General features: G+C 42.1%; 1 protein-coding gene across 1 annotated transcript in view; it reads right to left on the bottom strand.

Moving 5' to 3' along the window:
• Positions 1 to 4,782: 4,782 nt before the first annotated feature.
• The window catches only part of LOC126175675 (ER membrane protein complex subunit 8), a 55,301-nt gene continuing 37,148 nt past the window's right edge, over positions 4,783 to 22,935 (bottom strand). Inside the window, exons 4-5 of the mRNA XM_049922599.1 lie at positions 13,907 to 14,001; positions 4,783 to 6,958 (exon numbers count right to left, since the gene is read on the bottom strand). Coding sequence (XP_049778556.1) covers positions 6,793 to 6,958; positions 13,907 to 14,001 — 261 coding nt within the window. The 3' untranslated portion in view covers positions 4,783 to 6,792. The remainder of the gene's footprint in view (positions 6,959 to 13,906; positions 14,002 to 22,935) is intronic.

Raw genomic sequence — 22,935 nt, 5'->3', positions numbered from 1 at the left:
ATGTATTTCTCAAATTGCCTGTGCTAAGCAAGTTATGTCACGCCCGCGGCCCCACCGGCAGAGTCAGACTGTAAACACTAGCCGGCCGCGTCATGTTAAAAACATTCGTCAGCCGCGTGTGCAAAATGATAGAGTTAAGTCTTGCCCTAAGTGTATTCTTTCTCATCCTCGTGCACGTTGCCCGTTAAGAAACGCGGTTTGTCACTTTTGTCAAAGGAAAGGACACATCCAGACTGTTTGTTTGCGTAAACGCAAGAACAATTCTAGTGCTGCCCAGCCCATGGATATTCATGTTATTCAAAGCCAGCCCGCCCAGAAGGTCGCATTTAAAGAATCTTCCACGGTTCGTGTGGGTAATAAACTTGTTCGCAATAAGCCACCCACCCAGCCCTCTGCTATGCGACCCAAGCGTAATTCAAATGCTGTAAAAAGTAATGTACAGACTGCAAGTGAAGCGGGAGTTGTTCCACCTGCCCAACCCATGAGTTGTCGTAAGCAGCAAACACGCGCTAAATGCGCTGATTTTGTGTCTTCCGCCTCCACTGCACCGATCCAGAGACAGTGTAATAAACTATTTGTGAAGCTACGCATCCAGGATAAGACCTTCAATTTTCAATTAGACACTGGTGCGTCTGTGACTAATAAATAGTGCTACGTATGCGGCTATCGGCCGCCCTAAACTTTCAGCGGCAAAACATTCTTTGGCTACTTATAGTGGAGAACAAATTCCTGTGTTAGGTGTATGTAGCGTGCCAGCCACATTCCGTGGCAATACAAAAACAGTTTCATTCACAGTGCTCCGCACTACAGACAGTGTAAACATTTTCGGATTAGACTGTTTTGACTTGTTTGGCCTGTCTATCCAAGACAATGTGTTGCAAATTAATTCTGTTGTTGTTCCTCAAGACAGCATAACCGATTTGTGTAAACAATACAGTGACATATTTAAAGATGAACTAGGTTGTGCTGCGAACTTTGCCGCTCATATTACGTTAAAAGATAATGCTCAGCCTCGATTTTTTCGTGCTCGTCCAGTGCCTCACGCCCTCCGGGCACCTGTAGAAGATGAACTTCGTCGTTGGCAAAACAACGGTGTTATTCAACCCGTTTCAGCGAGCCAGTGGGCTTCTCCCTTAGTTATTATAAAGAAACCGTCTGGCAAGTTACGTTTGTGTGCTGATTTTAAGTCGACAGTTAATCCTCAGACTGTCATTGATTCTTTTCCTTTGCCTAGTCCGGACGAGCTGATGGATAAGTTAGGGGAAGCTCGTTTCTTTTCCAAAATTGATCTCCGTGAAGCATATTTGCAATTGCCCCTAGACGAGCAATCACAACAGTATTTTGTCATAAACACGTCGTTGGGGTTGTTCCGTTTTCTGCGTTTGCCTTTTGGTTGTGCGTCAGCTCCAGCTGTTTTTCAGCGTTTTTTGTCACAACTTCTGGCTAATGTGCCATCGTGTTGCAACTATTTAGACGATATTGTTGTGTCCGGTCGGACGCCTGCTGAACATTTCCGTAATTTGGAGTGTTTGTTTACAGTGCTGTCTCAGGCAGGCCTACGTTGCAACATCGATAAATGTTCATTTTTCCTTACGGAGATGGAGTATCTGGGACATGTTATTAATGCTCAAGGCATTCATCCCTCCCAGTCACATTTAGCAGCTATTCGTGATTTGCCCGCCCCTCGCAATCTGCATGAATTGCAAGCGGTTCTTGGCAAATTGACATATTATATTAGGTTTATACGTAATGCATCACAGATTGCTGCACCGTTGCATCGTCTCCGCCGTAAGAATGTTCCGTTTGTGTGGTCAGCTGATTGCCAATCAGCCTTTCAGCAGCTTAAAGAGGCTTTATTATTACGACCCAAACAAGCCTCTAGTGTTAGCTTGTGATGCCTCTTCTTTCGGCCTCGGTGCGGTGTTGTCTCACCGAGTCGGTAACACCGAACGTCCTATTGCGTTCGCATCTAAATTGCTAAACAAAGCTCAGTGTAATTATAGCCAATTGGACAAGGAAGCGTTGGCTATTGTGTGCGGTGTCACAAAATTCCATCACTACCTCTATGGTAGACCATTCTATTTAGTAACAGATCACAAGCCTCTGACGTCACTGTTTCATCCGTCTAAACCAGTTCCTCAGCGGACAGCTCAGAGACTACAACGTTGGGCTCTTTTGTTATCACAATACCAGTATGAGATACTGTATCGCCCTACAGCTCAGCATGCAAACGCTGACGCGCTTTCTAGATTGCCGATTGCTGCGGATGATGTCTTCGATTCCTCTGAAGACTCTTGCCATCAGATTGACGCCAATGAGCATCAATCCCTCCGGGATTTTCCGATTGATTATCGTCAGGTGGCACATGAGACAGCTACGGATCCTCATCTGAGTTTACTATTACGTTTTGTTCAACGTGGTTGGCAGTCCAAGGCAAAGGACATATCGGATCCTGTGGTTCGTCGCTATTATCCGCAACGTCATCTGTTGTCTGTTTCACACGGAGTTTTGCTGTTAAGCACCGAGAATGACCAGCTTCGTGTAGTGGTTCCCCAAGTGCTCCAATCCAAGGTCCTCGACTTGTTGCATCAAGGTCATTGGGGAGTGGTCCACACCAAGCAGCTTGCCCGCCGTCATTGTACATGGATCGGCATTGATAAGCAGATTACGCAGATGTCTACAGATTGTTCGACGTGTGCCGAACACCAAGCTGCTCCGCCTCAACGCTATTTTGAGTGGGCGCGCCCTGCCGGTCCCTGGCAGCGAGTCCATATTGATTTCGCTGGTCCATATTGGAATTCTTGTTGGCTCATCGTGATAGATGCATTTAGTAATTTTCCGTTTGTTGTGCCCATGCAGTCTACAACGTCTGCACAAACTATACAGGCGTTGACTTCAATTTTTTGTATTGAGGGTCTTCCAGAAGTTTTAGTGTCTGACAATGGTCCACAATTTACCTCTGCTGAATTTGAAAGTTTTTGTTCTGCCAATGGCATTCGCCATGTTCTTACTCCGCCGTTCCACCCTCAATCGAATGGTGCAGCGGAACGTTTCGTACGCACATTCAAGGAGCATATGGACCGCCTTCGTGCTACGCACTCTCGTCAGCAGGCCCTCATCACGTTCCTGTCGTCGTACCGGACCACGACACGCGACTGCCCTTCGCCTGCGGAGCTTCTCCACGGCCGTCATCATCGCACCCTACTACGGTTGTTGCACCCCCCGGATCGACCCGCCGCTTCTGAGCATCGCACGCGTTTTCAGCACAACGACGCCGTTTTTTTTTTTTCAGAGTTTATCACGGTCGCCGTCGTTGGGAACGAGGCACCGTGATAAGTGTCCAGGGCCGCGGTTTTTATACTGTTCAAGGTGCTACTGGGGTGCACAGGAGGCATCAGAACCAGTTGCGCCGCGCTGGCCGCCCGGATTCTGCCGTTCGTTCTTTGTCCACAGATTTGGTCCGCGGCGGGTTCCAGCTGCGCCTTCCGACTTCGCTGCCGCCACCAGGGCAGCAGCAGCAGCCGTCGTCGCTACCACGCCGACAGCCCGTCCCGTTGATGCCTCCCACGCAGCTTCATCCGGGAGCGCCCCAGGTGGTCGCTCCGGCGCCTGCGGTCCCTCTTCAGTCGCCACCACCTTCGGAGCAGATGGACGTCGACCCCTCAGCCGGGCCGCCATCCCAAGCGGTGGCTGTGCAGCCTGTCCTGCAGCCACTTTCCTTGGGCACCCCCAAGGAGTATGACACCGCAGCGCCTTGTCCAGCGCCCACGCAGCAGCCGTCGACGCAGCGTCAGGAGACGCTGCCTCTCTTCGTGGGTCCCGATGCCCCGTCGCGTCCAGTACCAGAAGCTGCGCCCGTGGTCACAGGTGTGCACCCTGACCGCGGTTTTCAGTCGGTGTTTCCCGAGGCCCCGCGCAGCCAATGCTGGGGTGCGGACCGGGGACTGCCACCGACAACAGTCTCCGCCCCGGTCTCTTCTGCTACGCCTACGGCCAGACCCCTCCCCCGCCGTCGACGCTCGCCACGTCATTATTCAACGACGGTGCGGCGATTTGGGGGGGAGGAGTGTTATATCCTAGCCAGTAATGCCAACCGAGCCCGCTGCCAAAAGGTTGGCAGCATCAAAGTCCGGACGCCGTCTGCATAAGCAGCGCTAGCGATACAGGAAATCGCCGCAAGTCTGCGCGCGCCACCGCTGGCTTCTGGCTTCTTAAGCGCTGGAGTCGCAAGTGCTAGGACAGTTCTGTATTCGCCGCTCAGTTGTATACTCGCCACCGATTTGTGTACTTGCTAGTCAGTTGTGTGTTCATCGCAGCAGAGTAGTTGTTTGTCGTCAGCCGACGCTGACCTAGCCGCTCCGACTCGAACTAGACAGATTTCTGTAGACACGGAGTTCACTACTGTGTTTCTGTATCTTCGTTAATAAAGATAAGTACCGACTTTTATTTAATCAGAGTGTTTGGGTTTTCATCTTTCTGTTCACTGTTCCAGCGGACCGGTCGGCCCGCTATTAAAAGTGTGGCGGTGACTTCGTAAGCCGTTTCTACAGCGAAGTGTTTGTCGCTACGAACGCCGCCACAAAAGTTTGTATTGTAATTTCCAAGTAAATTATTGTGTTGGAGATAAGCCTCTGTAATGAGGAAAAGCTCAAATAATAATAACAATAATAATAATAATAATGTTTTGATTTTTATGAAAGTGTTTTCTTGTATTTGTACTCAATGTCTTATGTGGTACAAAAACCATTACTGTAATTCACATTCAAAAACTGCAAATTTGCTGTTGTACATGACTGTAAAGATAATCACTGCAGAAAAAAGTTCTTATCGCCAGCTTACAAATACAAATAAATTACACTTTTTTTTTTTTACAGTAACTATGAGCATGCAGATGTGGGTATGTGGGTAAGAAGACTTACAGAGGATGTAGTGTATACATAGATGAGCAACAGGATAGTGGAGCTATGTGATTGTAAAATAGTTACCAGAAACAAAGGCACACATATTAAAAGTTCAAGAGTGATGTGGCAAAATTGGAGAGAAAATATGAGGAAATGCCACTTAAAGAGACTGACCAACAGAATGAAACACAGTGAAATGGGAAGAACAAGGTGAGAAAGAATGGACATAATTACAAAAAAAGATGATTATACAACTGTCAACAAAATAAGCTTGATTATAGGATATAAACTGCTGAGTGACGGGAGAATAGATATTAAGACTTATAAAAAACTGTAGCTTTCACTGCTAAGTCTTGCTCTGCTGATTATGTTAGCTGGAGCTAACAATCAGAAATAAATTCACATGATATTCATCACCTAAGAGACAATGACATGGAGGGGTAAGTGTAGAAGAGTACAGGTGTTGCAAAGCACAAGGCATTCGAATGAGTGACAGAATGGTGTATTGTGTAGGAATGATATGGAGTATGGGGCAGGGGGTGAGGGACATTTAACTATCATGAGAAGTAATCTTATTGTTTCCCTATGAGGATATATACAATCCAAAGGCAATTGCTCCTGTGGCACTTTTATAATCATATAACAATTTATAATTTATCTATGGGGGAATAAAAGAAAACCACAAAAAATGTACACATCTCCTATTACTATGAAGAACTGGAGGAGTGTGTAAACCAACAAGAGCAAATTCTTGAGTTTGTTGTTGCATGTGTAGGAACATCAGGTATGCAGTCTGTGTAGTCTTCAAAATTTCTGAATAAGCTTTTGAGGTTCAGACAGTTAATTTTCATCTCTGAGAAGAAATTACTTGTTAGTAAGGTGATAAAATGTTACACTCACAGAAATATATCATAATCAATATGTTAACTGATTGGATAACCTGTGTCATTGTTTCTAGAAACAAATGTTCTGCTTGGGGCAAAATAAGCTAATATCAGTTCCATGAGCAGAACAGACTAATTTGACTGAATGTGACAGTACCTGTATCTGTATGTAATAACTGTAGATAAATCTTCTCATTTTTATATAATCGTCATGTCAAAATATCTACTACTCACATAGATAGACAAAAAAAACTGTACCAATAGATTTAACGACTTTGAAATCTCAAGGTTGCAAGGATCAATACAATACTTTTTTTTCCTTACATTATCTATGAATGGTATAAATTTCAACAACTTACAAGTTTAATTTCAAATTCCATCCTGTCAATTTAAAGTTGTATATACAATCCAACAAACCATACACAATAATTAAATCATAACAACACACACAAAATCTGAGTGACACACAATTTTTGGCTCAGACAAACTGTGTGTAAATTACAATACAAGGTACAAGAAGTGGAGCTATTCACTGTTGCACATACTAATCAAAGCTACAAAATATTACAACATGTCATATGGTCTAACAGCAAACTCAACATTGAATATGCACATGTATCTTTTGCAAATGGTGCTTTTTGCAATTTAATGTCAGTGATAAACAACAAGAATGCCCTACTGTCAGCAGAAAATTTAATTTACTATCACTGACACCATTAAACACTTTAAAAAGGAGAATGACTTCCAGTCTTGGAATGCTTGGAGATGTGAAGGAGGTCATCACATTTTAGGTGCTTGTCACGTGGAAAATATTGCCACAGATATATTCAAGATGTGCTTCATCCACAATCCTTGGTCTGAGAACAACAAAACTGTCCAGCAGTTATATAAATAATATAAATTTTCTGTTCCTCATCAACAAATGCAGAGGTATGAGCCTGAGATGATATATAATCTGGTTATCACCTCAGGGACTTTTTTAAAAATATATACATATATACAATCTCTTAACCTACCACCTGAACTGCATTATCTATTATATCATTTAATTGAGCATTTGTCCAGTCCAGTGAGATATCATCTAGATGATTGTCGAAGTCCACTAGTTCTTCATAAGCTCGTTGCTGCACTAAAACAGCCGCAGAGTCCAGCGAATTTGCCTCCACAGAAAAACTGAAAACAAAATCATTGGCTACTTAGTTATAAGAATTGCATGAATTTTCAAATATCTCCCCCTCTCCACCCCCTCCCGATAAACGAGTCTGCAGAGACTCTACCATTAAGTAAGAGACTAGAGAAGGTTGTTGGCCACTGACGGTCTGGAAGGTCATCTTTGTCCATACCTAGAAGGAAGATGCAATGCATTCCCAAAGAGGAAGCGTAGCAGTCCCAGCATTGTTCCTTCCTTTGCTTAATTAAGCAGAGCCCCTCCATGCAAACCGCTTAAAGTTTAAACATAATAAGTAGGCCACTATGGAGTGTTGCTTATATTGTTGAAGAGCACCTTAACAAGCTCAGATTGTTGATACAACTTCTTCCAACCACCACAAAATTGACCATTGATGTGACGGTGCCCTTGGAAAGTGGGACCAATGTTTCGGCAGCATGCATGACAGCAACAGAGATGTCTTTGAGAACATAATGGATGGTTCCCGATGGGGAGGCTGCAAAGATGGTATCCTTGGTATAGGTCTGCCAGTTCGCCTTCTGAAGTGATGGTCGGCTTGATGAATGGTGGCATAGAAGTGACATGAACACTTTAAAATGGTCACTGTCACATAGGGATTTTTCAATATATCTCTCTAGCACTTTGAAACAACAGCACATACAAAAATTGTATACTGATAGTTTACTTCTCTTCTACAATAATAAATTCAGACAAATTTCCAGAGCAGAAACCATTACTATTTCTCTTATGTTCCTAGTAATTATTTGGTACTAACATCAAAGTTCGCGTAAGTTTCATTTATTACTCACAAAACAAATTTCCAACTTTCCTTTATTATTACTGCAATTTTGAGATTTGTGTGTGAAAAGCCTATTGTTAATAGATGTTCAGTCTTAGCATCCATTTCTATCAACTGAAATTTTGAACATTACTGATATAATGGAATTACATTATTGAGCAATCTCCTCTCATAATGACAGGGGAGTTCTACGATCAATTTTCATTGAACTGTTTCTCCCTCCTGTTCCAAAATTATAGATCTATTTTGAATTTACCATTAGTAAAACTAGACTTGTGCAGTTTCCTGTAACACTATACAGTCCTTAATCCACAATTTATTTGCATAAAAGAAAATTATCAATACAACTCAATATGTTTCATATTTCCTTCACACTGGCTGTAGGCTTAACTTCACACCCATAATAGACACACATCTCAAGTCTAAACAGAAAAAAGGAACCACAGCTACTTAAGGCAAAAAATTAATTGCGAAAAACTTATCTCAAATTATTTGAATACACAGTCATTTTTCTTTTCTGACCAGTACCTTACAGTATTACGTATTTTAATCTAGTACATAAAAATTTTGCTCTAGTCTTACACATAAATCACATTACAAAATCAAGACTATATATAGCAAATAAACATAAAGCTAATGCATATTTTTCCTGCATTGATGAATGTAGCAAGTATTTACGTGTAACAACAAATTTCTGTTACACTGTATCACACTGCATGGAAAGGGTTATCTGTCACAAAAAGTAGGTTTCAGGGCAAATAACGCAAGAAGCAATAGTCGACAAAGTCATACATGTTTACTGTTCCTCCATCCTATTGTGTTGTAGTCTTCAGTCCTGAGACAGGTTTAATGCAGCTCTCTATGCTACTCTATCCTGTGCAAGCTTCTTCATCTCCCAGTACCTACTGCAACCTACATCCTTCTGAATCTGCTTAGTGTATTCATCTCTTGGTCTCCCACTACGATTTTTACCCTCCACACTGCCCTCCAATACTAAATTGGTGATCCCTCGATGTCTCAGAACATGTCCTACCAACCAATCCCTTCTTCTAGTCAAGTTGTGCCACAAGCTCCTCTTCTCCCCAATTCTATTCAATATCTCCTCATTAGTTATGTGATCTACCCATCTAATCTTCAGCATTCTTCTGTAGCACCACATTTCGAAAGCTTCTATTCTCTTCTCGTCTAAACTATTTATCGTCCACGTTTCACTTCCACACATAGCTACACTCCATACAAATTCTCTCAGAAACGACTTCCTGACATTTAAATCTATATTCGATGTTAACAAATGTTTCTCCTTCAGAAACGCTTTCCTTGTCATTGCCAGTCTACATTTTATATCCTCTCTACTTCGTCCATCATCAGTTATTTTGTTCCCCAAATAGCAAAACTCCTTTACTACTTTTAAGTGTCTCATTGCCTAATCTAATTCCCTCAGCATCACCTGACTTAATTCGACTACATTCCATTATCCTCGTTTTCCTTTTGTTGATGTTCATCTTATATCCTTCCTTCAAGACACTGTCCAATCCATTCAACTGCTCTTCCAAGTCCTTTGCTGTCTCTGCCAGAATTACAATGTCATCGGCAAACCTCAAAGTTTTTATTTCTTGTACATGGATTTTAATACCTGCTCCGAACTTTTCTTTTGTTTCTTTTATTGTTTGCTCAATATACGGATTGAATAACATCGGGGATAGGCTACAACCCTGTCTCACTCCCTTCTCAACCACTGCTTCCCTTTCATGTCCCTCAACTCTTATAACTGCTATCTGCTTTATGTACAAATTGTAAATAGCCTTTCGCTCCCTGTATTTTACCCCTGCCACCTTCAGAATTTGAAAGAGTATTCCAATCAACATTGTCAAAAGCTTTCTCTAAGTCTACAAATGCTAGAAATGTAGGTTTGCCTTTCCTTAATATTTTTCTTCTAAGATAAGTCGTAGGGTCAGTATTGCCTCACTTGTTCCAACATTTCTACGGAATCCAAACTGATCTTCCCCAAGGTCGGCTTCTATCAGTTTTTCCATTCGTCTGTAAAGAATTCACGTTAGTATTTTGCAGCTGTGACTTATTAAACTGATAATTCAATAATTTTCACATCTGTCAACACCTGCTTTCTTTGAGATTGGAATTATTACATTCTTCTTGAAGTCTGAGGGTATTTCACCTGTCTCATACATCTTGCTCACCAGATGGTAAGAGTTTTGTCAGGACTGGCTCTCCCAAGGCCGTCAGTAGTTCTAATGGAATGTTGTCTACTCCCAGAGCCTTGTTTCGACTCAGGTGTTTCATTGCTCTGTCAAACTCTTCACGCAGTACCGTATCTGCCATTTCATCTTCATCTACATCCTCTTCCATTTCTATAATATTGTCCTCAAGTACATCGCCCTTGTGTAGACCCTCTATATACTCCTTCCACCTTTCTGCTTTCCCTTCTTTGCTTAGAACTGGGTTTCCATCGAAGCTCTTGATATTCATGCAAGTGGTTCTCCTTTCTCCAAAGGTCTCTTTAATTTTCCTGTAGGCAGTATCTATCATACCACTAGTGAGATAAGCCTCTACACCCTTACATTTGTACTCTAGCCATCCCTGATTAGCCATTTTGCACTTCCTGCCGATTTTCTACTTTCATCAATTAAATTCAATATTTCTTCTGTTACCCAAGGGTTTCTACTAGCCCTCGTCCTCTTACCTATTTGATCCTCTGCTGCATTGACTATTTCATCCCTCAAAGCTACCCATTCTTCTACTACTGTATTTCTTTCCCCCATTCTTGTCAATTGTTCCCTTATGCTCTTCCTGAAACTCTCTATAACCTCTGGTTCTTTCAGTTTATCCAGGTCCCATCTCCTTAAATTCCCACCTTTTTGCAGTTTCTTCAGTTTCAATCTGCAGTTCATAACCAATAGATTGTGGTCAGAATCCACATCTGCCCCAGGAAATGTCTTACAATTTAAAACCTGGTTCCTAAATCTCTGTCTTACCATTATATAATCTATCTGATACCTACTAGTATCTCCAGGATTCTTCCAGGTATACAACCTTCTTTTATGATTCTTGAACCAAGTGTTGGTTATGATTAAGTTATGCTCTGTGCAAAATTCTACAAGGCGGCTTCCTCTTTCATTCCTTCCCCCCAATCCATATTCACCTACTATGTTTCCTTCTCTCCCTTTTCCTACTGACGAATTCCAGTCACCCATGACTATTAAATTTTCGTCTCCTTTCACTACCTGAATAATTTCTTGTATCTCATCATACATTTCATCTATTTCTTCATCATCTGCAGAGGTAGTTGGCATATAAACTTGTACTACTGTAGTAGGCATGGGCTTTGTGTCTATCTTGGCCACAATAATGCGTTCACTATGCTGTTTGTAGTAGCTAACCCGCACTCCTATTTTTTTATTCATTATTAAACCTACTCCTGCATTACCCCTATTTTATTTTGTATTTATAACCCTGTAATCACCTGACCAAAAGTCTTGTTCCTCCTGCCACCGAACTTCACTAATTCCCACTATATCTAACTTTAACCTATCCATTTCCCTTTTTAAATTTTCTAACCTACCTGCCCGATTAAGGGATCTGACATTCCACGCTCCGATCCGTAGAACGCCAGTTTTCTTTCTCCTGATAACGACGTCCTCCTGAGTAGTCCCCGCCCGGAGATCCGAATGGGGGACTATTTTACCTCCGGAATATTTTACCCAAGAGGACGCCATCATCATTTAATCATACAGTAGAGCTGCATGTCCTCGGGAAAAATTACGGCTGTAGTTTCCCCTTGCTTTCAGCCGTTCGCAGTACCAGCACAGCAAGGCCGTTTTGGTTATTGTTACAAGGCCAGATCAGTCAATCATGCAGACTGTTGCCCCTGCAACTACTGAAAAGGCTGCTGCCCCTCTTCAGGAACCACACATTTGTCTGGCCTCTCAACAGATACCCCTCTGTTGTGGTTGCACCTACGGTACGGCTATCTGTATTGTTGAGGTACGCAAGCCTCCCCACCAACGGCAAGGTCCATGGTTCATGGGGGGGAGGGGGTCCATCCTATTATTGAGCAACAAATCTATTATAGCATTTTAACACTGATGATTTAATTTCTTTTTTATTTTCCAACCCATTATTAAAGAGTCCCTGGCAATTTATGTCTTTGTCTTTGCAAATCACGAGGTGTCATACTTTTGTTTGAGACTCCATTTATTCAAAACTGTAACTAGTTTCAATCTACAGTCAAGGCTATCAACTAAAGCCCTAATACATAAAATTAGCCGGAATAATAGTTATTACTTGACCTAAGATAGAACTTAAGAACTTATTACAAAAATTTCACATATGATATACTGCTTACAGGTGCTGTGCAGCAATGCAGATGATATTTTTATACCACTATGTAGATTTTTGTACTTAGTTATTCACTAGTACTAAACATGGTCCATAGTGAGTTCTGTTAACATTATGCTCGGCAGTTAGATGAAGTGCAGGCACGGAAACAACAACAAAAGATTAATATATCTTTACTAATTCTCATGCATAGTAAAAAAAACTACTAATTATTTAATTCATACTTAAACCTTAGTTTCTACTCACTGATGGTTAGTAAGCAAATTTTTTATGGGAAGAAACAGCAACTTCTTATGTGCAACAATGTCACTGTCATCAACTGACCTATAATTTTCATCAACAATGAACCACAATACTCCATTAAATTAACAGGAAAGAAATATACCACTGGAAAAATGTTAGTACACACTCTTAGAGGCTTCCATTTTACTCAAGATTTATTGTTGCAACAGTGCATATGGAGTACATGAAAAGATTACATTTACAGATCAACAGCACAAGCAGATCTGAGATACCAGGTTTCAACCCATGCTGAAGCAACCATATCAGTACATTGTGTAGCCTCTGCAGGCACCGACTCTGGCATACAGTTAGTTCTGTAAGAGTTGTTGGTTGAAGAGTTGCACGAGTCACTTCTCATCCCATCATATCACCCATGTGCTCCACTGGAGACAAGTCCAGAGAGCGTGCTCGGCAGGGAAGTTGCTGCTCATGTTGTGGAGCACACTGAGTTTCACGGGCAGGGAATGACATTTCACCCTCCTGTTGCAAGAACAGCAAAAGAACATATCTATAACATTCTGCACATACCGAGCACTAATTAGTGTCCCTTTCCAAAACACCAAGGTAAATGAGTGTTGTATCTTCTCACACCACAGACCATAAGGCCTGAGGGTTGGGGGGTGCTTTCCATGTTCCAAGTGATCCTCTGGCAATATCACTCGAGCCGTGCATGTCGATGCTGTGCTGTGAATGGAAAACAGACTATAGATCTGTGTGCCCACTGCTGAAAACCAGCTCATGACAGTTCGTGTTGACACATCTGGTCTCAAAAACCTTCTTATTTGTACTGTGGCAGCTGTACAGTCTGTCATTGCTGCCTTTATTACAATACGATGATCATGGCCGGTGTCTGTACTGCATGGATGTCCAGAGCTTCATCTACAGGTGTGAGAACAGTCACGTGACCACAACTGACACAGCACATCCAACTTGTGTAGCAATTTTCCAGAAAAACCATCTGCCACTCTGAAAGCCACAATTTGACCCGTTTCAAACTCACACAGTTGGTTGTAGGAAGCACAAGTGCATCTCCATGTTATGGTTGCCTACCTGTTTCACGTGTCTGCATCACACTGAGCCTTTAGGCTGTGAGCATTCACTATTAAACGGTAGACACAGATGGTGCTCTGGTAGCTATTCCACTATGCTACCTTTAGCACATGACACTGAAACCAGTATCAGTACATCCACTATTCCTCAGGTGGCATATGCTGTCATCGGATCAAAACCGATGTCATCTTTCCACATGTACTAATATTTTTTCCAGCAGTGCATATATGGTTAGGACCGATACTGAAGTATAATTTGAAGAGAATTATGTTAACAGTTGATAAATTTTACTAAACTATCTTGCTATACACATGTCCAACTCTACCACGAGTAACAGTTTTGTCTGCAGAGCACACACTGCTCACAGATAATGTGACAGCACAGATATGGTTAAAACTTAATCTTCGTAGTGACAAACTACCATAATCACATTGTGTTCACACTATTTTCAAGTAATTTAATGATTTACCTTGATCTATCCTTTGGTTTCCACTTTCCATCGGCATTCTGTAATACACACAGTGCTACATTGTCCATCGTCACACTCAGTTTCTGATTGTTTATCTGGAAAATATCACCAAACGATCCACACAGTGAGCAGGGATAGAAAAATAAAGGAAAGATAAGTACAACTAGGCATATCAAGGTAAGGAACGCTAAAGTGTGACAAAAATGGCATCTGAGAAAGAATCAGCATGAAATTATTACTCACTCTTTCTAGATATAAACAGAAGGGCTTTAAAACAAGGTGATGCAATGGTGATGATGATTGGTGTTTTAGGGCACACAACAGCGAGGTTATCAGCGCCCGAAGGTGATGCAAGTAAATGAAGTTTGATAACAGTTACACTTATGACTTAGATTTAGTGGGTGAGGTAAGGAAGGTTCCCAGGAAGTGGAGCATAGCATCGGACATCTACATGGTAGAAGTATGCCTAATCAGAATGTGGATAATGTTACATTTTTTTCAGGTGTTTGGATAAAACAACTAAGTACCTAAAAAGGAAAAACAACTACATTAATGACAACAATATATAATCTCTCTTTGAACAGGTGGTTCCTTTACATTTCATCCTGAATAATCTATATTAAAAAAGTTCATACTGAAGGTGTATGTATACTTTCAGAATTTTCACAACTGCGCCTAAAAAGCAACAATTCTCAGTGACAAGAATGAAACTATATACTGGCCACCCAACAACATATTAATATCGATACTTTGTGAATTTAGTGATGCCTGCTCTCACAACTCTGAACATGGAAATTATTTTCTTGAAGATTATTTTTCTGTTAACCTTCACTAATTTCTATGCTTTAAGCACATGATGGATCCTGTGCACAACACCATGGGAACAAAATGCTAACTAATTTAATGAATGTCCCAACTGTTTGCCCCATTACCTTCAGTGTATAGTAGGGGAGTGGGTGGGAGGGTGCAGGGAAGACAAATATGCATTGTAAACCAGTGTTGATAGAGCACTCCTCTATCAATAAAGCTACTGAATAATGTTTAGAGCATTAAGTGTCCTTGCCTAACCACGTCACCACAGATGAGTCCCCTCTTATCCAGAAGTTGGAGTGACCCGCCCTTTCCCTTTAACCTTCTCCAAACTATCTCTCTCTTATCCCTGTTGAAGGGACTATTAGTACGTACACACACGCACGCACGCACACCACTGGAAGAGAGCACATGTCACTTTTTTGTGTCTATCAGCAGTGCCACAAATTTCACCTCCTGAAAGTAAGTATGATCAGCAATTTTTTATTAGTTTTCTTCACTGCATTTTCCTTTGAAAATACTAAATTTGGCATTTATACAGGTATTTATTACATAGGAGGATACTACTGTACTAGTGTGTGATGACAGCAGTGAAACACAAATGATAAAATGGTTCAAATGGCTCTGAGCACTATAGGACTTAACATATAAGGTCATCAGTCCCCTAGAACTTAGAACTACTTAAACCTAACTAACCTAAGGACATCACACACATCCATGCCCGAGGCAGGATTCGAACCTGCGACCGTAACGGTCACGCAGTTCCAGACTGAAGCGCCTAGAACCGCTCAGCCACTGCAGCCGGCACACAAATGACAGAGACTCATTAGCACAGCTGGTATTGAAACACAATTACAGTAAAAACCCCTTTCTACACTTTTCAGCAGACTGACCCAAAAAGGTGTAAAATGCAGGAAAGCATAGGAAACACAACAAGCAAAAATGAACAAATCACTGTTACTATCATCCTCTTTACATTGTTCAAAATATGAAATTAGAACTGTACTTAAATTTTAATTAAAATTATACACTGAAGCACTAAAGAAACTGGTACAGGCATGCTTATTCAAATACAAAGATATGTACACAGGCAGAACACGGCACTACAGTTGGCAATGCCTATACAAGACAACAAGTGCCTGGTGCAGTTGTCAGATCTGTTGCTGCTGCTACAATGGCAGGTTATCAAGATTTAATTGAGTTTGCATGTGGTGTTTTATTAGCTGCATGAGTGATGGGACACAGCATCTCTGAGGTTGCAATGAAGTGGGGATTTTCCCATACAACCATTTCACAAGTGTACCATGAATACCAGGAATCCAGTAAAACATCAAATCTCCAACATTACTGCGGCTGGAAAAAGATCCTGCAAGAACGGGACCAATGACAACTGAAGAGAATCATTCAACATGACAGAAGTGCAACCCTTCCGCAAATTGCAGCAGATTTTTATGCTGGGCCATTAACAAGTGTCAGTGTGCAAACTATTCAACAAAACACCACCGATATGGGCTTTCAGAGCCAAAGGCCTACTCGTGTACCCTCGATGACTGCACGACAAAAAGCTGTATGCATCGCTCGGGCCCCCGTCAGGACTGACATTGGACTGTTTATGAGTGGAAATATGTTGCCTGGTCGGATGAATCTCATTACAAATTGTATCGAGTGGATGGACAAGTACGAGTATGGAGACAACCTCATGAACCCATGGATTCTGCATGTGGTGAAGGTTCTGTAATGGTGTGGGGGGTGTGCACTTGGGAGTGATAGGGAACCCCTGATACATCTAGATGTGACTGACACATGACACATACGTAAGCATCCTGTTTGATGACCTGCATCCATTCATGTCCCTTGTGCATTCTGACAGACTTGGACAATTCCAGCAGGACAATGTGACACCCCACATGTCCACAGTTGCTAGAGTGGCTCTAGGAACACTCTTGAGTTTAAGCACTTCCGCAGCCCACCAAACACCCCCAGACATGAACATTAATGGGATGCCTTGCAACATGCTGTTCAGAAGAGATCACCACCCTATCATACTCATGGATTTATGGACAGCCCTGCAGGATTCATGGTGTCAATTCTCTCCAGCACTACTTCAGACATTAGTCAAGGCCACGCCACCTCATGTTGCAGCACTTCTGCATGACCGGGGGAGGGGGGGGGGGGTACACAATAAGAGGCAGGTGTACTAGTTTCTTTGGCTCTTCAGTGTAATAATATAAAATTATAAGAAATATTGTTTCTTTCTAAGAGCAATTAGCTCTAACTGTCTCTCCACAGTATACACAGCATCAATCACAAAGGCAATGGCCAAGTGCTGACACACACACACACACACACACACACACGTGTGCGGGCCCTTTTCATTCTGATCTTGTCCAATGGTGTAAACAGAACAGTAAAGCAAACATCTTTTGTGAAACCACATTAAAAAGATTTTCATGTTCTAATGTGACACATCATTGATAATCATCATAAAATTATGGTAAATAAAACTTGTAGCACAATACTGGCTACAACACTAAAGTTGGCAGTCTTTGTAAACAGAAAACAATAGGCAGAAATCTACAGCTCATTGCCAACAAGGAAGTCACTTAGCTCAGGGATGTCCTGGGTGAGAAAGAGGGTGGAAATTATCATGTTACAGAGCATCTTGAGGAGAAATGTTTACGTCTGATGTCAGGTCACATCAATCTAAGACTGCCCACTTAATACGGACTAGTGTATTTCCTGTGGAAGTAATGACAATTAGTGAGAGAACATCACAGAGACAGCTGTCTTCAATTTGGTGTTTATTTGTATAAATGACTGAAATTAAATTAGAACTGCTGTAGTACAATGCAATGAGCAGAAGGAAGATTGCTACTTGAGTCACGATTATCAGGTTGTGACTATCATTAAGGCTGTGACTTAGCATACTTCCCACCCTTCCAAACATTGCAGATGGCTGTGACCCAACACACCGACAATGAAAATCTTGGTTACCATGCTAAAGCTATTTAATACAGTCAATAACTTTGCGTATAGTGTGCATTTTCTCCTTTATTCCAAAGCTGACTTTGAGCAGGAATACAATGCACTTTTTACATAAATTTGTACAAAAATCAATGCTGAAGGCAGAGGTAACAGCAAAGAAAACTTAAAATTTGGGAAATGTTTTAACACAGACTCGTTAACAGGAAAGCTATGTATTGAGAGAACAGGACTTTTGTTGGGACTAACAAAACTGAACATAAAAAGTAGGAAACTGTAAAATGGAAGAAAGCAAAATTGGGGATTTACTGTAATACACTGGTGTGCAAAACTAAAGGATGAAAGTAACTTTCACATGACATATCACTGTCAAGTAACACAGCTCATGAAATTTTGACCACACAATGAAAGAACTACTACAGTATAAGACAGAAGATAACTGAAAGAAATGTGCAAACAGAGGAACAGAAATTACATTTTTATCCAGAGACAATGGTTGCACAACAGTCATCGTGATTCATGATGGTTCCCCAGACATTACAAAAGGTGAGACATGGTTGTTAATAGGGTGTGTAACCACTGCAGATGGCAATGCATGTCTGCACTATGCTCCCACACTGGGCACAGGGTTGGTAAGGAGTTATTGTAGTAGTGTGTTCCGGTCCTGCAGCACCTTGGCTGACAACTGCTGGATGGTTGTTAGCACAGGTGGATGTGCTGCAATTTGTCTCCCCAATGCATCCAACATGTGCTTGATGCAATTTAAGTAGGAGGAATGGGCCGGCCATTCCATTTGCCAAATATCCTCTCATTCCATGGGCCTGTGATTTTTGAAGTGGTCATGCATTTTCACAAAAAAAAAAAAAAAAAAAAAAAAAGGGCCAAGAGATGAACACATTCCCAAAATGACACACATGAGGAAGGAGTACAGTATCACAATGTCGACTGGTGAGGGTACCATGTTCACAGATTTGGAGTTCCATACATCAGTGCAACATTCTGTCTCTCCACACCTGAACACCTGGAGCACCAAAGGATCATGTTTGACAATGCTGTAAGATTGTGGTCCAGGTGTTATGGGGTGGGGACGTATAATGTTACAAGGGTATACTGACCTCTCCAAGTCTTTCAACACAATAATCTCACTGGTCATTATTACTGTGATACTGTACTACTCTCTATATGCACCTTCAGGGTTGCATTCCACCTTTACTTCATTTTTATGAATGACAATGCTCCCCACATTGAACAGTGCACGTGGTGAAGCTCTTGGAATGAGAAAATATTTGGCGAACTGACTTGTCTGCAAATTTCCCTGGACTTTATAATCTTATCGAACTCATCTGGGATGCATTGGGGAGACGTATTGCAGCACATCCCCATGCACCAATGACCACCATCCAGTTGGCAAGCGGGCTGGAGGAGGAATGGAAGCCTACCACAAGAACTCCTTACCACCCTTGGGACTAGCATGGGAGCATGCTGCTGAGGATGAATTCCTGTCCATGGCAGTCACACACCGTATTAAGAAGTGTCTCCCCACCTTTTATAATGCCCAGGAATAATCATGAACATGCCATCATGAATGCAGTGATTTCAACATAATCATTGCTTTTGAATAAAAGTTAGTTGGTTGGTTGGCTGGATTGGAGAAGGGACCAAACTATGCAGTCATCAGTCCCTCTGACCTTGGAATAACTAAAACCGATAAAACTTCACACTGTAAGAAGGAACTACAATGGCCATAAAATTACAAACAATTGACAGAGAAGGAAGGAAGAAGGCAGAAGAAGAGAGGATAGAAAGAAAGCAACGAATGACAGGAGCACGAAGGAAGAAGCACAGGTAGACAAGATAGACACTCAAGATGAAACAGACCCCATAAGGAAAGGAGAGGGAAGGCAGAGAGAGGGGGTGAACCCCCAACCCCAGTTGAAGCCAGTCCAATCAGGGTGAAGGGGGGGGAGCAAGACTGCCTGCCATCCCCTCCACCCACCAATAAGGTTGAAGGTCCCACTGTTAAATAAAGCAATAAAAAGCCCCATCATGAAGAAACCATAAAATGAGATCAGCCACTGAGGCATTGGCAGCTAATGCCAAGGGTAGCAAGTCAGGAAAGCTAAGAGTCCGTCGCAGGGTGGTTAAGTTGGGACAGTCCAGTAAATAGTGAACCACAGTCAACAACAATCCGCAATGCAAGAGAGGAGAGTCCTCATGACGGAGGAGATAACCATGAGTCAGCCAAGTATGGCCGATGTGGAGCCGGCAAAGGACGACAGAGGCCTTACAAGAGGCCTGTAAGGAGGACCACCACATAGTTGTAGAATCCTTTATCACCCTGAGCTTGTTCGGCAAAGAAAGTGTGTGCCGTTCTGCATTCCAAAGTCTCAAAACCTGACGACGTAATGCCAGGCGAAGGTCTATTTCCGGAATGCCAATAGCAAGAGATGGCCTGTTAGTAGCCAATTTAGCCAGTCTATTGGCAAGTTTATTGCTAGGGATCCTAACATGGCCTGGGGTCCAAATGAAAACCACTGAGCATCCACACTGATCGAGGAGAGAAAGGAGTCCTGGATTGCTATGACCAATGGGTGGTGAGGGAAGCACTGGCCGATAGCTTGCAAACTGCTCAAGGAGTCACTACAGATAGTAAAGGACAGTCCTGAGCAGAAGCGGACATGGTCCAGTGTGCAAAAGATGGCCACCAATTCTGCAGTAAAAACACTACAGCCATCTGGCAAGGAACGAAGTTCTATGTGTCTCGCATAGGTGTAAGCAAAACCAGTGTGACCAGCAACATGGAGCCATCAGTATAAATCACTTCTGCACCCTGGAATGAACTGAGACAGTAGAATTGGTGGTGAAGGGCCTCTGGAGGGACAGAATCCTTTGAATCGGCGGAGAGATCAAGACAGAGCTGTGGCCAAGAGACACACCCCGGAGGGGTACGTGCATGAGCAGAGAAAAGATGCGGTGAAGGGAAGTGCTGGAGCTCAGAAAAAAGCGACTGAATGCGGTCAGCCACAGTAAGTCCACATCGTGACCACTGCCGCAGGAGGTTGATCTCCGTGTCTGGATAAAGAAGACCATAATTAGGGTGCTTTGAGGTGCAGCGAATGCGGAGTGCATAAGATATTAGCTGTTGTTAGTGCAAAACTCGTGACGGTGGAATCCCCACCTCTGCAAGAAGGTGGAATAAAAGTGTCAGTTCTGTTTGTCTCACTGCATATTTCTTTCAGTTGCCTTCTGTACTATACCATTCTTTTTATTTAAGGGCCAAGTTTCGTCGAGCTATGTTACTTGGCAGTAACACATCAGGCAAAAGTTACTTTCATTCTTAAGTTTTGCACACCAGTGTATAAGACATGGCAAAAGTTTTAATCACACTTGAATAAACGAAACAAAAAATTAGGCTATTTACTTAAAGTCATTTGTTTGTTGGAACATGTCTACAGTTCTGAAATAACCATGCCAGGACATCGTAGCATGCCGCTATAGTGTCCAAAACAAAATAACAAAATGCACTGATAAAAGTTTAGATGGATCCGAGGTTCTATTTAAAACTTTATGACTATACCTCATACTTTATGCACTTAGCTCATATTTTTTGAGAATAGGCACAGCAAGCAATCTGCAGTAACTGGGGAAGAGCAAAGGTCACTCTGTTTCCAAGTGGGTGGAAGATCAGATGCATATAATTACACACCAATATTGCTGATGTCTGTCTATTGCAGGATCCTACAGCATATTTTATGCTCACAAATTATGTTGTTATCTGAGGAAAACAAGTTGCTCTTTAAGAATTAGCATGGCTTCAAGAAAAACTACTCATGTGAAACATAGCTTGCTTCATTCATACACGACATCTTATGAACAGATGGAGGTTAACAGACACATTCTGTGTTCCTAGGTTTACGAACGCCTTTAACACTACCAAAATCACCAACTGCTAACCAAGATATGATTGTAATGTTCTCGACAAACATTCTACAGGAGAATATTATCTTGGATGATACGAATATGTAGAAAGATCTTAACATAAATTCCACCTGGTGTGATGAATCTACATTGTGTATAAATGTAAGGTAATGCCTCTAACAAAGAGAAAAAAAAATCAATAAGCATCCAATTGGAAGATTGATGGTGAACACCGTGGGCATGTCAAGTCATAAGTATTTAGGGATAATACTAAGAAGCAATTTGAAATGTGATGACCACATGCAAGCAGTATACTAGAGGGCAAAGTGAAGACATTTGTTGGAGGGTTCTAGGAAAATGCAATGCCTATGTAAAAAGTCAGATACAAGATGATACTGTAACCAATCTTAGAGTGTTATTCCATCAGTGGAAAATATTCCTGTCAGAGCATAAAGGAGGTGAATATTTACCCTCTTTTAAAAGATCTTGGCAGAGAAGTGCAGAAGCAGCTGCCTAAATCCTCATTCTGCCTTCCTAGCCAGAATTTTGGCATGCAAACATATTTATGATTTTTTAACACAGAACATTCTAAATCCTTTTGTCTAGTCTCTCTTTGTAGTTAAGCCTTCATACTCACCACCTCCCTCTCACTGCCACTATCCATATGTACCTCTCTCTACCACTGTCTCCTTTCTCTCTCCCTTGTCTCTCTATTCCACAATCACTGTCTTCATACCTTTCTATCTCCCCTCTTTCTTACCACTGTCCGCTTCTCTGCCACTTTCACTGCCTCTGTTCCACTGCCAGTTTCTGTTCCACTCGTTTTCTCTCCCACTGACATTGTCTCCTCTATTTTTTACATTGACTCCTTTTGCCTTTTTCCCACTGCCAATGGCTCTAACATACCTTTACAGTTCAAAAATTTGGGGGAATCCAACTTAGTTTTTCCCCTACACCCGCATATTTAAAATTTTGGTCCAAAAACCATCCCCTGTACCCCTGTTTTAAAGTTTGCTGGTTTGGGATGGTCCAGATACGCTAAGCCTATGTAGGCTCTCCACTCATCCCTTTTTTATTTTCACTGTCCCCTCTCTTGCTCCCTCTGTTACTATGTCCATTCATCTTCTCTTTCTCTCACTGACCATCACTATCTCTGTCTTTGGCCCCCAATGCTATTGTCTTCATTCATCCCTCTCTCTTTTACTACCATTTCCCCCCCCCCCTCCCTCTCTCTCTGTCTGTCTGTCTGTCTGTCTATCTGTCTGTCTGTCTGTCTCTCTCTCTCTCTCTCTCTCTCTCTCTCTCTCTCTCCCTCCCTC

This window comes from Schistocerca cancellata, chromosome 3 (genome assembly GCF_023864275.1).
Source record: "Schistocerca cancellata isolate TAMUIC-IGC-003103 chromosome 3, iqSchCanc2.1, whole genome shotgun sequence".
Classification (NCBI taxonomy): Eukaryota; Metazoa; Arthropoda; class Insecta; order Orthoptera; family Acrididae; genus Schistocerca; species Schistocerca cancellata.
The sequence above is the reverse complement of the archived record's forward strand: the minus strand, read 5'-3'. Positions and strand labels throughout refer to the sequence as shown.